Genomic DNA, 21,080 nt, shown 5'->3' with positions numbered 1-21,080 from the left:
GCTTCTGGGAGAGAGGACCGGGAGGGGAAACGTCGTGTCCAGGAAAGAAAGAAAAAAGGATTTGGAGAGAAACAAGTTTAAAACTCCAAAATTTCAGTCTTTACCTGGGTAATCTTAGGTACTTACCAAGTACGAAAAAAGTGCATCTTGATGGCCATCTGAAGGAAGGAACTGATGCTACTGCCTGGTGAAGCTATGACCACCTCTCATCGATCACAGCTCCTTCTCTCGGTGGACTGTCGACTTTCGAGTTTCGACAACAAAACTGGAAGTCGATGCGAACGTCTTGGCGCGCCGCAACACGCGGCAGAATCGCTCACCGCCAAACTTTTTCCAGCGTCCCGTCAGACCTGACAGTCACCACCATCCGCAGGCGTTGTACCACTGTAGCACCCGCTACCATAATCGCTATACCTGAGTTGAAAGGAGCAGCGCATTCCACTTCTGCCGCGCGGCATCATTGGGCACCCGACTGCAAGCTTCGTTCCTCCCGTCTTCACAGTGGATGAAAGCCTTGGAGTGAATTCCATAGGTACCTAGGTACAGTCCCGCCTTTGCTTGTGCTTCCCCGTCCTCCTCTCCAAGCAACAACTTGAAGGTGAAGCGCGTCACCAACTCGGTTGTCGCCAATCCGCAGTCCCCTCTTTGCTCCAACATCACGAACCACCTCCAACCGAAAAATCCTCCAAACACGCGCCGGCTCGTGCTTGGACTAATTAGAACACGACAGGACGGACACCCACACGCACAAACCAGGCACCAACCCACCGAGATTCGAGATCCAGTTGCGCAAGAAGCGCTTCTTTGGATTGGGTGTGCGCATACAGAAAACGGAAGCGCGACCACGGCCGCCGCAGTCTTCCACACGTCTTCGAAAAATGCGCTGAGGCGCTTGATCACCAACACCACCAACACCGACAGCACGCCCATCCACCCTCGCTCGATCTCTCTTTCCTCTACCTACCTACCTACCCAACGACAACTATGGCCGAACTACGCAAATTCGAATCTCTCTACGCCCTCCACACCGAGCTCCAGGCTGTCAGCCAGCAGCGCTATGAAGAACTCCAGACCGTCGAGCAGCTGCTCGAGCAGCACGCGGATTCCTTCAGCAAGTTCCTAGACAAGCCGCCCCGGAACCCCACCAACAGGACGGCCCTACAGAGTGGCAGGATCAAGGTTCAGGACGAGGAATATTCCGTCACCCAGAGCTTCATCAATGACGCCCTTAAGCTTGCCGATGAGCTCGATCTCGACGAAATCGAGGCTGCCCGTGTCCTTCTCGATGCCGATGCCGAGGGCGACCAGGCCAGCTTCGACCGTCCCTTGTGGGTGTGCGGCCTCCTCCGCTTCCAAAACGAGCGGAGTTACCTGCTCGACTGTATGCGCCTTTGCATCCAGATAGCAAACGACGAGGACATCGACCCCTCGGTACAGGAAGGCTTTGGCCAGGTTGTCGACGAGAGGATCTTTGGCATTCCCGCCCAGGGTAGCAAGCCCCAGGCCGGCGCCCAGAAATTCGTGCCCAAATGTGTGGCCGGACTCCAAGCCATCAGGTCGACTCTGCAAAGTATCGGGGAGAAGGTGGCAGCTCAAAATGTCCTATTTCAGCCCAATGTCTCCAAGCGGATGGACCAACAAGAACCGTCCGAGATCATGCGCCTCAAGCTAATAGAGCAACACGAAACCCTGTCCCTCATACTGTGTGCCGCAGTCGAGAAGAAGCAAGCCGAGTCCAAGGATTTCAAGGAGTTCATCCAGCTCCTGGGGAAAGTAGATAAATACGATCACCTGTTAGGTAAGCCTTCCTCCATCTTCATCCTCTCTGGACCTTGAAAGCAAAGATTGACACCGCACCCAAGTACACCTCATCCCGGTACTCGGTGCCTATATCGCAACCTTTGGTTCCAATGTGGGTGGTGGAGACGTTGAGCCGGCGCGACAACTGAACGAGTTCATCTGTGGAAGGACAGCCGAGGATGTCTGGGCGATACCGAGTCTCGGCGCTGCGGTGCGTGCATGGTGGATCGCCGAGTATAGCGGCTGGTATCACGACGATTACGCCGGCTACGAAGCGCGGGGCATCAACCTGGACAAGGAGGACGAGGAGAGGACAAAACAATTCATGGATGCCCTGAAGGACGGCGCCTTCGACTTCCTTCTCGCCGTTGCCGCCGACTGCCATGCGCATAATCAGGACTGGCAGGACCCTACACGCTGGGGAATGCGTCAATGGTTGCAGCGTAAGACTACGCCTCTGGCATCTGAAGCCCTGCCCTTTGCGCCTCACTTCCACTTCTGTTTAATGACACACCTCGAGGTACTCATCGATGCTGCCATCTCCAATATCCCAGACGTTTTGCGTAAGTTGAGGACGGAGGAGGACGAGCAGCGCCAGTTGAGCCAAACACACGAGCAGGACCTTGATCTGGAACGCTTCCTCATGATCATTGCCTACGCCTACGATGGCCGACCGGACGCAGCCATGACTTTCTGGGAAGATACCGAAAGCAACCTCGCCGGCTTCCTGAATTGGGCGTCCAGGAGAGCTTCCACCCCTCTGGTCAGCGCGTTCTGCGAGATGCTCCAAGCTCTTGCTGCTAATGAAGAATGCGCGACAGCCGCCCACAACTTCTTGCTTGACGAAACCACTCACTCGGGGGGCAAGTTGAAACGCTCAGCCTCCTTGACTTGGAACCAAATCTTCAAGGAACTCAAGTTCTTCATGGAGAAACTCCAGACCAAGCCACTTCCCGCCCCGTCTCAGCTTGTCCGTCACCATGCGAAGCCCAGCAGCGATCAGGCCGAGACTGAACCCGAATCCGCCATGATGCTGGAGTGCTACCTGCGCCTCATTGCCAAACTCGGCTATGAAAGCCCAGTCGCTAGAAATCTTCTACTTCTTGACACAAGCGTGGAGCTACCCGAAACTCTGATCAGGCTTGCCAGTGCCCAGATACCCGGCCGTCTCCGGGCTTGTGTTTTCAATGCCTTCCGCGCCCTAATGCATCGCAAGACCCATCAGGAGTCGGAAATCATGTGGGACTTTATCGACCTTTGGCTAGTAGGAGGTTGGGGCCCCAAGGCGGACACACAACGAACCGTGGCAATGTTGCAGCCCAGTCCTCAGGCGGTGATGGAGGCTATTTTGGACGACATCAGTGATGGATTTGAGCAGCCCGTTGCCTTTATCCAGCTGCTTATTTCGCTCATCCAGCCCTCGATTGATGATGGAGAGCTTTGCGACAAACTGCCTTTCAAGGAAACGCTGGGCACCAGTAACCGACTGTCTGGCGTTGATGTCTATGTTGACTATGTCTTTGGTCTCGTGTTGACCAAGAAGGCTATGGATATCACCGATCCTATGCAGTTGAGGATCCTTCAGCTCAGCTGCCTGGAGTTTGCGCTTGCTTCTCTAGCATCGTTCAACGAGGACCTCATTGTCTTGGGTAACGAGAGCAACGTCAATGTTGATGTTGCCGTGTCTACTTCAAGCCTGGAAGCCTACGTGTGCCTGCACCCATTTGCCCGGGTTATGGAGTGGTTGTTCAATGAAAAGGTTGTGAACATTCTTGTCGACATTATCAACAGGGATACGGATGTGCTTGGACAGTCGTCCCACGATTCTCCCGTTGTTTTGGGTGTCTTGCGAGCTGTCCAGGTCATGATCAAGGTCCTTGAGCTACAAGACACTTATCTCGATCTCGTCCGCCCCCTTATCAAGAAGCAGTCTGGACAGCGAAGCCGCTCTGTCGCAAGCGGGGCTTATTCCGCTTTTGAAGATGGCATCATGAATCACCTGTCTCTCGTGGAGGATCTCGGCCGGTTCACCAACCTTGGAAACCCCGACCTCACCTGGGCTTCCCTTAAGCTCTTGGAGAAGATTTCGACATCCCCCGAGATCATCTCGGCCTGGGAACCCGATGGTCGTCATGCGCATCGCAACAAGGCCATTGTCCAGCTCGAGAGGGGTGGTGCAGGTGTGTCAATTGCCGCGTCTTTGGCCAACACCATCGCCCAGACGCTCGATCCTGTTCTGGAGGCCGAATCGCCGGATTACCAAACCAAGGTGTTCATCCTCGATTTCCTATACAAATGTCTCAAAGCCAACCCGGACAAACCCACCATCGCTCATCTACTCCTTGGCTTCCGCTGCGAGATCAACGGGCTTGCCATTGAACCCAATGGTGCCTTTGATATTCAGCGGTCACTCTTCCATAGCCTGTTGAACGCGTTCATTGGCTTGTCAGTATACCAAGAGGAGTTGGGTATGCGAGGCTGCCTAATAACTCTTAAGCGGAAGATTTTGCGCATCTTCCAGATCCTCTGGAGCTCACCCCTTTCTTCAAAGTTGGTCATGGAAGAGTTGCGAGCTACTAACTTCCTCTTCCACACCCTGCTTCAAGAGCCACAAGTCCAACCACACCTCAGGTGGGACGGCGTAGAAGCGGCTTCTCCCGAGTTCCTGGTCACGGACGCATCGCATTCTTATATCGAGTTCCTTGCGACGCGTGCCATGGCCTTTGAATACATTGCCAAGGAGCTTTGCAGTGTTTCCCAAAAGCGGATACCCACCGTCAAGCGCCAAATATTTGATGCCCTGCTGAATGGACAGATCCGGGCCGACAACGAGGAGCCCATCAACATTGCTAATATCTTTGACTTTTTCGACTTCCTCAACGTCGACTTTGTGGACATTCCCGCCCCGGAATTCGATATTTACAGGGACATCGACCTCACCCCATGCATCGAGGAGGACGCAATGACCGGCTCCCAATTTAATGTTCACAAAGTCCACGAGTTGGCCTTGCTCAAGCGCGCTGAGAGGCTCAACCGGGACAACCCAGAAAAGAAGGATAGCCAGGCCCTAATCACACAAGATGAGCTGGCAGCCTGGGACCGTGAGCAGAGTCTGTTGCTCGAATATGTCATCTACCGGAACCGCCAGAAGCAGTTCAGCGCCCACCGCCTCAAGGTGCTCCGGGCGTGGACCAACATCCTGCTGGTCATGTTCGAGGCCAATGACTTCAAGGGCACGCCCAAGCTAGCCTTCCTCCTGCAAGCGCTGCAGGCCATTTTGCCCAGCCTGGAGGCCTTCAGCACACTCAGCCCCGCCGAGGCTTTTGAGCTTGCTCGCGTTGCCAAGGTGCTACTCTTCAAGCTCGACCTCTCGGACAATACCGATGGCGCCACCGACAAAGACATTGGCAACCTCATCAGTGACAAGCTCTTTCAGCTTTTCCAAGTCTGCCTCACCTCCATCGCCAGCTGGGTCGGCAGTGCCGATTTGCGCGCTCTTTACTACTCCATCTGCTACCGGTACCTCACGTCGGTAGTCGACAAGACTACCGACCACACCGGCACCACCACCAGCAACGCCCTGGCCACGGCCCGCTCCCGCGCCATCAGGGCCATCCAAGCCTATGGCGACCGTCTCCTTAACGTCATCTGCGATGACGCCTACGGCTCCGACTCGACGTGCCAAACCGCCGCCATGATCCTCTTGGGAGCCCTCGTCCATCTCGATCACACCACGACGGCTTCCGGTCTCCAGCACACCAACGATCTCGACGGCTCCTTTGTAGTTACCACCCTGAATCGTCTCAACTTTATCGGCGTTCTCGTCGATTCCCTCAAGACCATTCTAAAAGATTGGTCCGCTGTCACCACTTCCCCCACTTCCTCCGTCGAACAGCAACAACAACAGCCACCATCATCCCAACAACTCACACTCACCACTCAATCATCCGCCACAGACAGCCAATATATCCTGTCCAAACTCTCTCTTCTCCTTGCCCTCTGTCGCTCCAAGCTCGGGTCCAAATTCGTTCTCCAGTCGAACCTTTTCCGCGCCCTAGAAGTGTCGGGTGCTTTCTCCACCGACCCGGAACTTTTCGTTCGTCAACAACAACCAAATTTCTCGACAGGCTCCACGACCTATGTCCGCGCTTTGGAAAGGCACTATACGCTCCTCGTGTTTCTAGCCAGAATCGTCTCAGCGGCGGTAATGGCCGGCAAGAAGCGCGGGAGTCACAATGCGCTGCAGGGACGCAAGTTCTTGCAGGGAGCTAGGGGGTTAGTGGTTCAGGTGTTGAAGATGAGTGTGGGGATTGGTGGTGCTGGGTCGGGGAACCTTGGCGTCTCGATGAGGGCGGTAAATGGAAGTGCGTACAGTGGTGCGGATAGGGATAGCCAGGCACAGTTGGAGTTGGAAGAACGCGTGGATGAGCTGGCGGAGGCGTTTATGCTTTTGATTAACGCTACCGGGTTTTTGGAGGTGAGTCTTTTTCCCTAATCCTGGCCTAATATTACTGCATGGGGAGGTGACGAGAAGAAACAATTGCTAACGGATGATCAACGAACAGTTCGAGGAAGAGCAAATGGCTGCTGAAAAGCCGAAGGGTGATCTGCTCTTTCACTAGAGGGTCATCAATCAATGGGTAAAGAGCTGTGGGTTCGCATGAAAGGCTGGTAGATGAGATGGAGAGAAGTGTGCTGAGAGAAGAGTGGTGTGAGAGAATGAAGATGTCAAACAAGAGGCAGCAGAAGAAGCAGAAGAAGAAAAGATATGGGGTGTCATAGCATCGAAGTAAGGAAGGAAGGGATGGGAGTTTTTGTGTACTGGTCTTCAGTTAGTGTCTTTTTTAGGTCTACATCATTTGGCAGCAAGAAACTGTTTTTCGGTTGTTGGTCTGACAAGCATTTTGGCATTGAGTTTGAATTGGATTTGAAGTTGGTGCTTTTGACTCGTTCTCAGAAGGGAAGGGGACGGAACTGGTTGAAGATCGAACTGGTGTTAAAGTTAGATTGCTGTTAGCGTTGAGCCCCCGTTTAGCCACTGACATAGCGATGATGCTTATCGCGAAATCACGCGCCGTTAACAGGTAGCCGCGTCCCACTTCTAGTGAGTGTATAGGTAAGTGCCGTACGGTTATCGCCGTTGCCGCTGACACGGTGCCGGAGCTCCTCCCCCACCTGGAATTGTTCACTCCGTCATGCCCCGGCCGTCTTGACTTGAACTTCCACTTCCTCCCACGCAATTCAAAGAAACTTGTTGACAACAGTCCATAATCGCTTCGCAGTCCACGCAGCCTGTAAATATTGACAGCACAACTAGTATATAAGCCTGCCGCGCAGGCGAGAGGAGACGTTTGTTGAAAACGACTTGTCCATCGATGCCTTCGAACAGCACTGCCAATCCGTCCGAGTTGTCTCGTGACAACAACAACAACAACAACAACAACAACAACAACAACAACAACAACAACAACAACAACAACAACAACAACAACAACAACAACAACAACAACAACAACAACAACAACAACAATAACATCACCACGAGCCATCTTCATCAGCATACGCCATCATCACCGCCGCAAGCCACCCCGACCAAGCGCCGCTTCGACGACTTGAACAACCTGAAGGATAAAGGCGCCCAGCAGTCGCACCTCCACGCCGCCGCATCATCCAGCACCAACACTGCTGCTCCCAACAAGCGCTCCCGCTCCGAGTTATTCGCTGCCTCTTCCGCCGCCCACCCGACAACAGCCACAACACCTCCTACCATGTCCGCCAAACTCAAGGGAAAACGCCCCGCTTCCGGACCGCCCGAGGTAATCGACCTCACCCAAGGAAGTAACAACTCCGCAGGGAGTTCGCCTGTTGCCACTTCTTCTCATTCGCACATACGAGGGCCACCACTATCTTCCTCGCACAGCACGGGCCGTACGTCAACAGCGCCGCTTAATCCCAAGGGCGGCGGCATGGCCACGGGCAAAACACCAGGAGGCACCAACTACCTCCAAACACACATTGGCGCCCGCCGCCTCGTCGTCAAGAACCTCCGCCCTGTCGCCACCCAGACTCAGACCGAAGAAGCGCACTATGCACGCATTCGCGGCGATCTGGATACGGCGCTTAGAGCTATCTTTAGCGGGCACGGTGCCGGTGCCGCTCCTGCTCTTGGGGGCTACAGTCCTAGTCCCGGCGGCCCAGGTGGTCAGAGCCGAAGCGGAGCGGCGGGCAATAACACCACTACGGGCGGCCAACCTATGGAGAAACTATACCGCGGGGTGGAAGATATCTGCCGACGGGGCAAGAAGGAGAGTGGGGAATTGTACGAGTGGTTGAAGGATCGGTGCAAGGGGTGGTTGAACAGTGACGAGGTGCTCAAGACGTTATTGGCGGCTGCTCCGTCTATAGCTTCCGATATGGGAGGGGAAGAGGATGTGATCCTGCTCAGGGCGGTGCTGGCCGCTTGGAAGAGGTGGATTACGCAGCTTTTGGTGATCAGATGGATCTTCAGCTACTTGGACAGGAGTTATCTACTTCCCGGTGGTAGCGGGACTACTGCGGAAGGAAAGGGCAAGAGTGCTAGTGGCAAAAGGGAGGGGCCAACGAGTGTCAATGATATGGGTATCAGTGCGTTCCGCAGTGCCATGTATAGCTCCAGGAGCAGGAACGGCGCCAACATGCTGACCATCGGCGCACGGGTGGTCAATGCTGTGTGTGTGTTGGTTATGTTTGATCGGCTGGATGACAGCAGATTCGATTCGCAGCTGTTGAGGGAATCGGTGGCCATGTTGAGGCTCTGGGGCGTGTACGGCAAGGAGCTAGAGCCCAAGTTCATCCATGAGTCGAGAGAATACGTGAGGAGGTTTGCGGAAGAGCGTAGCGAGTCGTGCGGGCTCAAGGACTACATTGTTGCTTGCGAGCGGCTGCTCAACAAGGAAAGCGAGCGGTGCGATTTGTACAACTTTGACAGCACCACTAAGCGCCAGCTCAAGGACGACGCGCACGACATTCTCATCTTCAACTATGCGGAGAAGCTGCTGGATAGCGGCAGCGTCGCAAAGTTGCTGGACGCAAACGATCTCGATTCTATCAAGGCCCTGTACGAGCTGCTAAAGTTGTCAGGTATCCAGAAGAGGCTCAAGGGACCGTGGGAGCAGTACATCAGGAAGGCGGGTGCGGCCATTGTCAGCGATACGGCTAGGGGCGACGAAATGATTATTCGCATCTTGCAGCTGCGTCGCGCGCTAGACGTTATGATTCGCGATGCGTTCGGCAGAGACGAAGATTTCACGTACGGGTTACGCGACGCTTTCGGGTTCTTCATCAACGACAAGTCGGTGTCATCGTCGTGGAATACGGGCACCTCGAAGGTGGGCGAGATGATCGCCAAGCACATTGACATGTTGCTACGCGGTGGTCTCAAGACGTTACCCAAGGCACTGTTGTCCGATGTCAAGGACAGGCAGGATGCCGAAAGGAGCGGCATTGCTAGCACGGCAGATGAAGATGCTGAGCTGGATAGACAACTGGACCACAGCCTGGAGCTTTTCCGGTTCATCCAGGGCAAGGACATCTTCGAGGCGTTCTACAAGAAGGACCTCGCGCGCAGACTCCTCATGGGTCGCAGTGCTAGCCGTGACGCGGAGAGGAACATGCTGGCCAAGCTGAAGAACGAGTGCGGTTCAAGTTTCACCCACAATCTGGAGATCATGTTCAAGGATCAGGAACTGGCCAAGGACGAAATCGCCTCCTACAAGACCTGGCTAGCCGGTAGGGGCGAGGACTCGCCCGTAGCCAATTCGGAGCTCGACCTGAGCGTGAATGTCCTTTCAGCTGCCGCTTGGCCTACCTACCCCGATGTTCGCGTCCTGTTGCCGCAAAATGTGCTGGACCACATCACCACGTTCGACACGTACTACAAATCCAAGCATACCGGCCGCCGTCTAACATGGAAGCACAACCTCGCGCACTGCGTCGTCAAGGCACGCTTCGACCGCGGACCAAAGGAACTACTTGTCTCCGCCTTCCAAGCCATTGTCCTCGTCCTCTTCAATGAAGCCGAAGAAAAGTCTCCGGACGGGATCCTCTCCTACGAGCAACTCGCCTCAGCAACGGGGATGCCCGACCCCGAGCTTCAACGAACTCTGCAATCCCTAGCCTGCGGCAAGACGCGCGTCCTCAACAAACACCCCAAGGGTCGCGACGTCAACAAGACCGACACCTTTTCTATCAACAAGTCCTTCACCGATCCCAAGTTCCGAGTCAAGATCAACCAGATCCAACTCAAGGAGACCAAGGAAGAGAACAAGGAGACGCACGAAAGGGTCGCGCAGGACAGACAGTTTGAGACGCAGGCGGCGATTGTGCGCATCATGAAGAGCCGGAAGAAGATGGCGCATGCGCAACTGGTGGCCGAAGTGATTAACCAGACGAAACAGAGGGGGGCGGTAGATGCGGCGGATATCAAGGCGAATATAGAGAAGTACGTTTTTTTTTGTTCTCCTTAGAGTACGGACAATTTTGGGAGGGATAATTGCTAACCTTTTTGATGAAAACCAGACTTATCGAAAAGGATTATATCGAGAGAGAGGGTGGGAATTATGTCTATCTTGCGTAGATATTGGGCGTGTGGGCAGGTAGGAAAGAAAGGGAAAGAGAGCGTCACTGAGATTGAGGCATTTTTTTTGGGAAGGTAAACTTGGTTTTTGTAGGTTTGTTGTATTGTGATTCTAACGAATGGCGGCTTCTTGGTATCTGGGCTGGTTTTGGAACGGGATGCATACATGAACGAATAGGGGCTTTTTACGATGAAATGGAAATGGATTCAATAATCATCCAGGTACAGCTCTAGGCTGCAAGTTGGTACTAACTGTGCTCACTCAAGCATGTGATTAACAGCCAGCGCACCACCGACAACGTTACCCATCGTTCAGCACCATCTATACATTTCACTTCCACCCAGCAACTAAGCCAGCCCAGGGAGCATGGAAGGGCAAATGTGGCAAGCTCACGGGTGGCCGGTCAGTTACACAAAAGAAAAGAGGGGATCCCATATCTTCAAGTACCTGGCTGATGTCGAACTGAACCACTCTCACCTATTCTTAACCCCTTTAGCCCGTTCAATGCCCGGCCGGTCTTAGACACGCATATGTACATCTGGCGCTGGCGGCGTTCTGTTGTATACAAAACGGGTTCCAGGCCCAGACTCGTACCTCCGGTTGAATGCGGGCGCTGACATGATTGATGCGTGATCAAGTCTAGGGACATGTGTAGACGAGTGGTTGTTCGGGAAAAGGGTCGACTAAACCATGGGTTTCCAAATCTCGAGAAAAGTAGGGGATTCCATCTCATCTCATCTCATCGGGATCGATAGAGTACAGGCTTGACACTTTATTATGTAGTAAGAGCGTGAAAGATGACCAAATCGCACGGCTGTGTTAATGAAAATTTGGTAGCCTCTTGGAGACAGCCGATGACGAGGAAAGGGTATGGTGTGCTCGTTCCCGAAGCTGGAAATAACAGCCATCTACCTTGCCGTCTAGTTGTCTACCAGATGTCCCTCGCGGTAGGGAGATATCTCCAACTAATTCTCAAACATCATATTAAAAGCGTGACGAATACGCATAAAGCCCCATGATCATCCATTCGAGGGGAAAAAAAAAAAAAAAAAACTTGGGACATCACATCCACTTCATGACCACCTGCGCAACCTGTCCGTCCGTCATTCAGTTAAGTGAAGAGAACAGGCACGCAAAAACCATGGTAGAGCTTAGACGGGAAGGGGCAGGACATGATCTAGGGCAAGTAATTTTGATGTTGATACGTAGTTTCCCTTATACCAGTGCCCTCTCCAATGCCGAACGAACGAACGTGGCCCAGTGGCACACACCCGAAGGCGTGATGATGGTGTCTTCCGGGGGTACGTAGGGTACCGCAAAACATTGTTGGGGTTACGGGGGTACGGGGTACCTTGACGAGCTATGTACGGGCGGGAGACAATGGCGAAATTGCGAGATTGGGAATCAATCTCTCGCGCCACGGTCCACTACACTTGAGGGGATCAAAAGGATCATTCCGCTTTGTGCTGATCCCCGGAACCGGCCGGATCTACAATGGAGGCTGAGGGTGGTCCAGACTTTTTCCGTCTTTTGTTTCTCTGTTGTGCGAAGGATCGTTTTCAGACGACTGTCAAAGTCGGAATGTTAAGAAGGGAAGAACAAGGAAGCCGTGGCTTGTCAAAAAAAAAAATCAGACAGATGTCCTGTCGCACCAATAATGTCGTGCAAGTAGGACTCGAACTTGAGAACACCCGAACGTGGCAAGGTGTGAGGTACACAGCAGACGGAGCTAGAAGGACTGATGAGAAGCTTGGGTGAGAATCTTTCCCGTCCGATGGCAGATTGGATTCATTCGCTGTGGGCATCCGCCGCGGTGCACTTGGGAAAAGTCCGAGGCCAACAAAGTAAGTGTGTTGATGATTGATTGCTTCGACGACAGTGATGGGAGACGGATTCGCTTACAAAATCGATTTGTTTACACGCACGGACGCACTCGCTTGGCAGCAGGTGCTGATGAAAAGCCAAATCTCGCTTATGTGCCACCTCGTACGCTTTGGGGTTTGCGGTCGCCAGTGAGGTGGTAGCCTTTTCTTCCATCTTTTGCCCTCAACCACCGATCTGGAAGTCAACTGAACATCGATGGCTTGTACCTGCGTCTGATCTAAATCGGGTTCATCATCCAGTTGATGCGATGCTGAACCCTACCAGGTACCACTTCCACGCACGCACGTTGAATGGGCCGTCGTCCGTCTTTGGCTTTCATCGCTTCATCCAATGCGATGACAACTGAAGTTGTGGGACTTGTTCCCAACCTTTTCTTTCGTACGTTCCCCCCGTCGCTTGCGCTCATCTGGAGGCTGAAAGAGAGCCACTCAAACGCCACCAAACCACCACAATCACCACCATCAAGAATCGTCATGAACCGTTTACGACCTCTTTCCTCTCTTTAGCAAATTCGATTGGTCCACCGAGTTCACCCAATGAGAGCTAGGTATGGAAGGCTGATGGAAGCAATAAATTGCACAAAGTCGGCTTCATGCACCGAGCCAATGCGGAGCCAGCAGCAACAGCGACAGAGGTGCGCAAGACAGGTTCCCTGCATTATATACGCTGTATGTATACACGTACAGCCTATACATAATGTAGTGTACGTACCTTTGTTATAAAATGCGCCATTCAATAATTGATCACCACGCTTCTCGCCTACCCACTTGCTTGCATCGGTGTAACCAAGCCCAGCGGTCCAAGCTCTCGTCCCGTTCGTTGGTGATGGCCTCTTTCGGGACCCCTGTTGACCATCCTCGTCGTCCACACCCCTGCTCCACTCCGCATGCATCTCCAAGGTACTGTACGAGAGAGAGATCCCACTCTGCTTGTCTCAACGTCGAGGTCCGTTCTCGAGAATAACACCCTCGAGGCCATCACCGGGCTTAGCATCCACCATGGTCGGCTCATTCAACGTCTTGGAAGGAACTAGTGAAGAGAGAAGGTTGTCGAAGCTCGAGGACGGCACAGAGGGACACAACAGGACAGCCACAACGCCTCAAAAAACAAAAAAAACACCACACCACCATCAACAAAGAAGCATTGGGGCTGGCCTCTCTGCCACTTTACCCCTGACCCAGATCTTTACAGTAGCAGCTTTTACGCACAGCACTAGTGTAGTGCCACCCCCAATGGGAACATTAGCACTTGTCCGACTGCCTTTTTTGTTTAATTTCCTCTTCCAACCCTCTCAGCCCGCTTTGTTTTCTTTCGAGCCATTTCTCTTCTTCCTCTATAATATCTCTCAACGTGGTGGACACCAACAGACAGGACAGGGTACATGGCTCTGCCCTGCTCTCAACACCATTATTCATCTCCGCAGCCGAGCCAACCATCCATCCGGGCGAACCAAGTGTCCGCACTCCGCTCGCCCCCAGCTTCCATTCTGGCCAGAACACCCGCAGACCTTACGCCTTTTTTTCTGCACTGCTTCTGCAACCACCGTCGGCATTGCACCGGTTCTTCGTCCCCATTGGTGTCCCATTGTTCTGTTCCTCGTCTTATATTTACCCGCCTACCCATATTGGACCATTTCCCTGATCCCGCCCGCCCTTGGGCCTTTCTTCTAAGTAGAGCCCACGGGACGCTGCCTTTGGACTGGACCAGACAGATGCCAACATTGGATTGTTAGCTCCTCCTCCTCACCCCCATCCCGCCTTGTTGGGCCGGCGCCATTTATCACCCATCACTCCCCGGTCTCCCTACAAGGAACTGGACCGCTGCAGTGATATAAAGACGGGAAAGACATCCCCACTTGCGCTTCCCTTGCTCGCTCGCTGCTCTCATCGCTTAACCCCCCCGTCCTGGCCATCAACATACAAAGGGAGATCGACTAAACCATACCGAGACATACGCGCCCTAACACCGATCTGTCTGTCTAACCCGGCCGATCAGGAAATTTTCAGTCCTTCGTTTTTACATACCCTACAACTCGACATCTGTGTTCCACAGAGTAATGTACCACCAACTGCTACGACACTCTGTTACAGCCGTGACATGATCATGTACTCGTTTACCTCCCGTTCTTCACAAAAGACCCAATGGGTTGTCGTCACCCTAGTCGTCCTGCTTTGCCTTGTCAGCCAGGTAACAGCGCGGGCGCTGGCTATCGAAATCAAGGATGACTTGAGCGACTCCATCGACTTTAATGCGCCGTTGGATATCGACACCTCAGAACCACCAACCATCGATGAAGGAGAATGGATCTTGCTATCACCGGAGGAGGCGGAGTTGAAGCATGGAGGGTTGAGGAAGCGTGAGGAAAAGGAAATGACCTCCGTTGCATCCGGCTCCGTGACAACCACCTTCCAAATCGCCGTCTCTACCGTCACCGAGAAACCCACGGGTGCTTCCACTTTCACCGCCGCCCGGGCCGAAGAGACCGCCGCCGTATCGAGCTCCCTACCCAAGTTCTTCGACGGCAGTTTATCCGCCAACTTTGGCCCCAACAGCAACTGCCCGGCTTTTCTCAACTCTTTTCTCAATAACCAGACTTTCAACCAGTGCTACCCCATCTCGTTATTGATGCAGGTATGTACCACGTTCCCTGCTTTTGTTGTTGTTGTCCTTCTCTTCTCCTCTAATTCATATTATACAATAACTAACATCCCCTTCCCCTTCGCGCAGGGCTCCCAATCCTTCTTCCAAGCCCAACGCTCCCTCGTCTCGCTCACCCGCGTCCTCGACGCCTCGTGCTCTCCCAACGCCAACTTCTGCACCTCCTACCTCTCCTCGCTCGCCTCCGACCTGATCTCGGACGCCAACTGCGGCGCCGAGTTCCGCGCCGGCCACACCGTCGTCCGCGACGCGTACGTCGCCATGATCGCCTACGCCCCCGTTCGCTCGGCTACCTGTCTGAAAGACACCTCCTCCTCTTCTTCTTCAGAAGTAGTCGAAGGATACTGCTACGCAAACGCCGTCATGAACTTCACCAACCCTAGCTCCGTCTATGTCTATCACCTGGCGCTGAATGTCAGTTTGCCCGGGTCGACGGTGCCGACCTGTGATGGGTGTCTGAGGGAGACGATGCAGGTCTATCATGCGGCTGCCGCCGACCGCAAGCAGCCCGTGGCGGGAGTTTATGTGCAGGCAGCCAAGATGGTGAATGTGGTTTGTGGCGTGGGGTTTGCTAATGAGACATTGCCCGAGGAGATTGTGTCTTCGTCAACGAGCGGTGGTGCAGTCACATTGGGGTCAAGGAAGCTGGGGGTGGTAGTGCCGGTTTTGACGACGGTGGCGGCGGGGTTGGTGTGGTTGATATGATATGAGAATGAAATGATGGAGCGAGTGTGCGCCGCTCTAATCGTTTCGAAGAGGGCAGGCAGGTAATGCTGGTCGAGACGGAACCAAACACACAACACTTAATGGCTTTTTGTCTAATGATAATCAACGGTATATACAGGTACATGAGGGGGGAAGGGCATGATAATCTGGATCTGGACCGGATGGGATTAGGAGGCTACACAACGGCGCTACAGCAGCAGCAGCGTCGAAGCCAGCAAAGGAGTTGGAAAGATAAGATTGACGGAAAAACGACCCGGTTTTTGGTCGCGGTTTTTGACTTTTCTCTGGTAATTTGGTTCTGGTTCTTGGATATACTTTTTTAACGACCTTAGGAGACGGCGCTTGATAGATACCCTTTTTTTCTTTTTCTTGCATGGATATATTCCAATTTTAGCAACCTCTTGGATGATCACCATTTACCTTCATTGTAAAACATATAGCCAATTACAGATTAGTCGAACAACCTGCCAGTCAGAACGCTCTTGATTCACGGTCTGCACTTTTCACGTGCCATCACTTGGTCGTATTGCCTCGTCGGATATGCATAAGAGCCGAGCACGTTTGAAACTGTGTTTGCGTGAATAAGTAGACGAAGATCCACCGAGATCTTGGCAGAGCTCACGCTTATAAGCACGAACGAGCGAGCGGAAAGACTTCACCACTATGATCAGACTGTCCCCCAAAAATTCCGTATCCATCCAATAACATTCACGTCAAATATGTTCTACTCATGAGAGCATATTTTCTAGATTCCATGTATCAAACAGCGGTATATTCCCTCGTTCAACCCACATCACATCGCCAATCGCCGCGAGTACAACGAAATGGCAAGCGCATGTCTCCCTCTCTCTACTTTATATCCCCCCAGTTCGCCAAACGGAGTCCAAGTTTCCCACTATGTCTTTCATCTCTTTCCTATCTTGCCATGTGCCTTTTCGCACCACTTTGCACTCGCCCGTCTGTCCAGTTCCAGTCCGGCTGCCTGTTTACCAGTTTGCTTGCTTGCTGGCTCGCTTGCCCCTAATGAAGAGCAAAACAATAACAATACCATGAGAAACCCAAACCGCAAGTGATGAAAACAACAATGCCATGCGATAAAATTTCCACAAGGAACTACTACTCTGTGTGTATATATATAGGCAAGATCAAACGCCAACGAACGCCTTTGTTTCTCATCTCACTCCGGGTACTTCCCAAATTTGAAAAAAAAAAAAAAAAAAAAAAAAAAAAAAAAAAAAAAAAAAAAAAGACGCCGTTGCCAATTCATGCTTTTTCCATTTCTCCGATTCCCATTTCGTTTTTGAGACCTAACGCCTTTGAGAGATTAAGAGAAAGAGAGCAAAAAAAGAAAAGAAAAGAAAAAGGGAGAGGGAAAAGAGGTGGTGAGACAAAGAGGGAGCTCTGTATGAGTTTGAAACAAGCAACCAAGTAGGCATCTGCCACCCAGGTCCACTGTAGCCACACGTCTGCATTGGCAGATATCTTCACCGTGCAGTCCACGTGTATCATGGTTCCTGTAGATATACTTTTTTCAACACGACCTCCTCCAGGGATCAGCTGCCAGAAGCTGCCCGGCCGTTTGGGATGTAGCGAGGATGGATGCATCTGCTATCACTTGTGTGTGTGTGTGTCAATCCACCACCACCACCACCACCACCGCCACCACCGCGTCCGTTGTCAAAATGCAGTATTGCGTTCTCTACCAATAGAAAATTCCTCCAAGGCAATACAAGGGTGCAGGTGCGTGTGTGTCCATGACTGAAAAGTCAGCCAGCAATACTGGTGCCCCTCGTCCACCAATTATAGTAGCCTACCGCCTATATGTTGATGACCGTCGAATTGTTCCTAGCACCGGCACATCCATCACCCAATCCGTCACCGATCTAGACCTGAATATAATAATAAACTTGTTGCTGATGAAAGTGGAACATCGTAGGAAAGCAATAACCAGAGTCCATGCCTGTCTGTCTGTTCGTCCGTCTTTCCCCGGACATTAGACGTGCTGAGAATGATGACTCAGAAAACCATCAACCCTTTGGACCGTGTACCAACCGATTTTGGATATATGACCAACCGACCAACCGACCCAACATGAACCGGATAAACGAGTACCCACCAAACCAACCACTTTTCTAATGCCAACCAGCCAACAATGATTCCAGGGCGGTTAGGCGGTAACCGTTTCATGCAACGAACCGATAAGGAAAAGGCCATTCAAGCATTTTCCTTGAACTGTGCCTCTCTGTTCATGATTTGCTTTCAACAGCCCTTGAACTCTTTTCCACGCACCCAGAAGAATAAAGAAAGAAAGAGAAAAAAAGAAATGAAAAGAACTTATAAAAGGTAGCTAACGACTGACGGGCTCCTGTTGTACCCTTTGCTTATTACTCTTCTCATCACGACCAGCATCCATCCCACTCTCATCGGATACAGCAGGTGATGCCTTCGAGGTATGGTGGGCCTTGGTCCCATTTACCCCGTTCACCTTGCTGGTCGCAGCAGCCGCTCCCTGGACAGTAACACTCACCCGGCGCTCGGCCTCCTCATCCTCCAGCCTCTGCGCTTCTTCGTTCTCCCTCATTAAGGCCTCCTCTTGCTCACGCATTGATCGCTCCTCTTCGGTGAGTGGAGTATCTGTCGGCGGCGGCGGAGGGGGCGGAGGGCTGGGGATCGAGTCTTCGGTTGTCGAGTCCTCCTTGGCTCGCTTCGGTGAAGGTATCGCTTCGGATGCCGGCGCCGGAACCTCTTGCTCTTCCGCACGCTTCCTCTTGCGGTCTGGGCTGGAGGTGGCAGGAGTATTCTCGCCCTCATCCTCCACGTCTGTAAGGACGATATCGCCATCGGCGTCGGGCTGCTGGTTCTTGACGGGGGCATTGCTGGCGCCGTTACGGCCAAGTGGTGACTTGGGTTCCATTGCTGAACCGCCGTTGGTAGGTGATGGGGCGCCGGAAGATGATGGCCCGGCTTTCTGTGCAGCGCGCTGCTCGTTTTCCCTGTGCTTGACCACAGCACGATCAAAGAAGTCCTTAACAAATTTCTTGATCTTCCTTGCCTGGTTGGAGGAAATGGTCGTAGGGTCATCGACACGGTGGTTCTTGTAGTCGGAAGCAACCAGTTTTTTGTTGATCTCACGGCCGAAACGCTTAAGGTCTTCCTTGGGAAGTCTTCGGTGAAACTTGTCCATGACGTATTTCACATGAGGAAAGAGCTGAAAGTACTTTGTTTAGCGTCACCGCAATGAGAGGGGGAGTTGGCTTCCGGGATTGGACATACCGTGTTCTCGTAAATCTTCATCTGTTTCTCAACCGGAAGAGACCTCCACTTCTCCTTCTTACCATTGTCTGGCACAGGTGTGTTGGATTTAGGGGTTTGGTTCGCAGAATGGCGGGGCGTCGGCTCCTTAGTCAAACTGTCGATGATATCCTGCAGAGCCTTCTGGTTTTGTTCCACCTTGGCAGAGGGCTTGGGCACGTCGACAGCAGGCGTTGTAGGCCGCTGCCACTGGGTATGGCCGCTCTTGTCGTAAAAATAGTATTTGCCTGTGCTGTCAGTGGTGACAAACCATCCTGCAGGGAGATTCGTTGGAAGCTTGCGTGGTCTCTGGTTGTTGAAGTAGTTCATGTTCCGTTGGGGAATGTTGCTGCGGGGACCCGTGGGCACAACCATGTTCTCGAACGGATTGACAGGTCTTGAGGGATGCTCCTCATGATTGACGTTACGGCGGTCATCCTCAAACGAATTTGTGGTTACGGGAGCGGAGGGGTCGAGCTTCTTGCGCGGGATGCGATAGGCTGTCTCCAATTTGCTCCATTCCTGAAGCAATCGTTTGGACTGCGACGCGACATCTTCATGGTCGGAATGGGTGAGGGGCTCGACGGCGGCTTCGATGTTGGAATCGGTAATCTTGTTCTTGGTGATGCGGGGGAGTTGGTACAGGATATCGAGAATCTGCAGAACGACATTGGTGTCTTCCTTAAAGGTGTTGAGGGTTGTCTTCAAAATCTGGTATCCGTGCATCTTAACAACCCGATTGCGGACATGGTCATCGTCGGCATTCTGAAGGCGGCCGAGCAGCTTGACGGCAATCCATTTCTCCTTGCACTGCATGAGAGTGGCCATGACCTTGGTGACACCCTCTTCATCGAGGCCACGAGGCTCGAAGCGGTTGATGTACTCTTCATCGTCCTCGGTAGCCTTCTTCTTGCGGGGCTTCTTGACGGTGGCCGCCACCGCCGTGTCCCAGCTGTCTCCGTCTTCGATACCAAGCGCCTCGATGGTGGCAGGAGGCAGTTTGGTTGCACGCTCTGTTTGCGTTTTGCCGCCAATGAAACCGGTGCAGTTTGCTTCACCGCAGTAGCAAGGCTGCGGGTCGGCGCCATAGCGGTCCACGTTGTAGTTGAACACCAGTTCCTCACCCGCCTTGATTGCGCGCCCCGCAAAAATGCCCATGCGCAGCTTGTCACCAACCACCCACTTGTCGACGTAGCAATTAGGATCGCACGAATGGTTGCAGAACCTGCCGAGATTGCCCTTCTTAGTGGCATCAACAAACTCGGATTTGGTTAGTGACATGAAATAGAAGTGCTTGATGCCCTCCTTGTCGTATTTGACCATGCGGCTGCGAAATGTCGGCTCGTTAATGACCTCGCCAATGTACTCGAAAATGAAGTCGTTAACTTGCAAATCCGTGTTTGCCCGGAGGCCGAACCCCTTCTTTTCCGTCTTGATGACCGACACGTCGGCATACTGTTTTCGCTGAAAGCGCTGGTTCTGGCATCCGCTACCACAGTTGCAGTCGCCGTCAACGCACTCCATTTTCGTGGCCCGATTGATACAGTCTGAATCTTCCCCGCACGCATGGTTCATATCACCACCTATACGATGAGCCAGCTGTCAGTATTCGGTTGGGGGGCGCCGGCGGGCGGGCGGGCCGGAGGAGGACATGACGCTAGCGGCAAGGGGAAACTGAAGATATTTTCACTTACGCCATTCTTCCGCACAGTCACAATCCAACGCGTCGTGCTCGGATGCACCCATGTTCTTTGAGCCATAGAGACAGTCATGAATGACCTGGAAATGTGTGCATGCCTCTTCCCTAACGTCGGGGAGATGGTTGAAGAGCACCGGCTCCCTCTTCATGTTCTTCTGAGATGCCTTTCGCGAAGGCTTTTGTGTCGGGACATTTTCGCTGGGAGTTGCTGTGCTCTCACTCGCAGCCTTGTGCTCGTCGGGCGACATGCTTGGGTGTCTCGAGTTTCCGGTCTGGGAGCCGTTTGGCGTAGCCGCATTGCCGGCGTTGCTGGCGCCATCCCGTTTTAGCTTGGAGCCGTTCATCTTGGAGTGTTCCTCCGACTTTGATTCCTTGGACGAATCCGGTGAGCGACGGCCGTCCTCCAT

At 52.9% G+C, this 21,080-nt stretch overlaps 3 protein-coding genes across 3 annotated transcripts; 2 read left to right on the top strand and 1 right to left on the bottom strand.

Annotated features, from left to right (window-relative positions):
- Window positions 1–984: 984 nt before the first annotated feature.
- Window positions 985–6,422, top strand: NEUTE1DRAFT_137741 (uncharacterized protein; the record flags this gene model as incomplete). The annotated part of the gene is made up of 3 exons (XM_009852747.1): window positions 985–1,798; window positions 1,863–6,277; window positions 6,366–6,422. The coding sequence occupies 3 exons, from the start codon at window positions 985–987 to the stop codon at window positions 6,420–6,422; spliced, it is 5,286 nt and encodes a 1,761-aa protein (XP_009851049.1).
- A 753-nt stretch (window positions 6,423–7,175) lies between these two features.
- On the top strand, window positions 7,176–15,844 carry NEUTE1DRAFT_146458 (uncharacterized protein; the record flags this gene model as incomplete). The annotated part of the gene is made up of 4 exons (XM_009852746.1): window positions 7,176–10,279; window positions 10,357–10,410; window positions 14,390–14,930; window positions 15,027–15,844. 4 exons carry the CDS (start codon window positions 7,176–7,178, stop codon window positions 15,660–15,662), a joined length of 4,335 nt encoding a protein of 1,444 aa, XP_009851048.1.
- A 2,186-nt stretch (window positions 15,845–18,030) lies between these two features.
- On the bottom strand, window positions 18,031–21,080 carry NEUTE1DRAFT_122301 (histone-lysine N-methyltransferase, H3 lysine-36 specific; the record flags this gene model as incomplete). Its single annotated transcript, XM_009852745.1, has 3 exons — window positions 18,031–18,891; window positions 18,957–20,557; window positions 20,669–21,080. The coding sequence occupies 3 exons, from the start codon at window positions 21,078–21,080 to the stop codon at window positions 18,031–18,033; spliced, it is 2,874 nt and encodes a 957-aa protein (XP_009851047.1).

The sequence above is a fragment of the Neurospora tetrasperma genome (assembly GCF_000213175.1).
Source record: "Neurospora tetrasperma FGSC 2508 unplaced genomic scaffold NEUTE1scaffold_3, whole genome shotgun sequence".
Lineage (NCBI taxonomy): Eukaryota > Fungi > Ascomycota > Sordariomycetes > Sordariales > Sordariaceae > Neurospora > Neurospora tetrasperma.
This window is presented reverse-complemented; position numbering and strand designations above follow the sequence as displayed.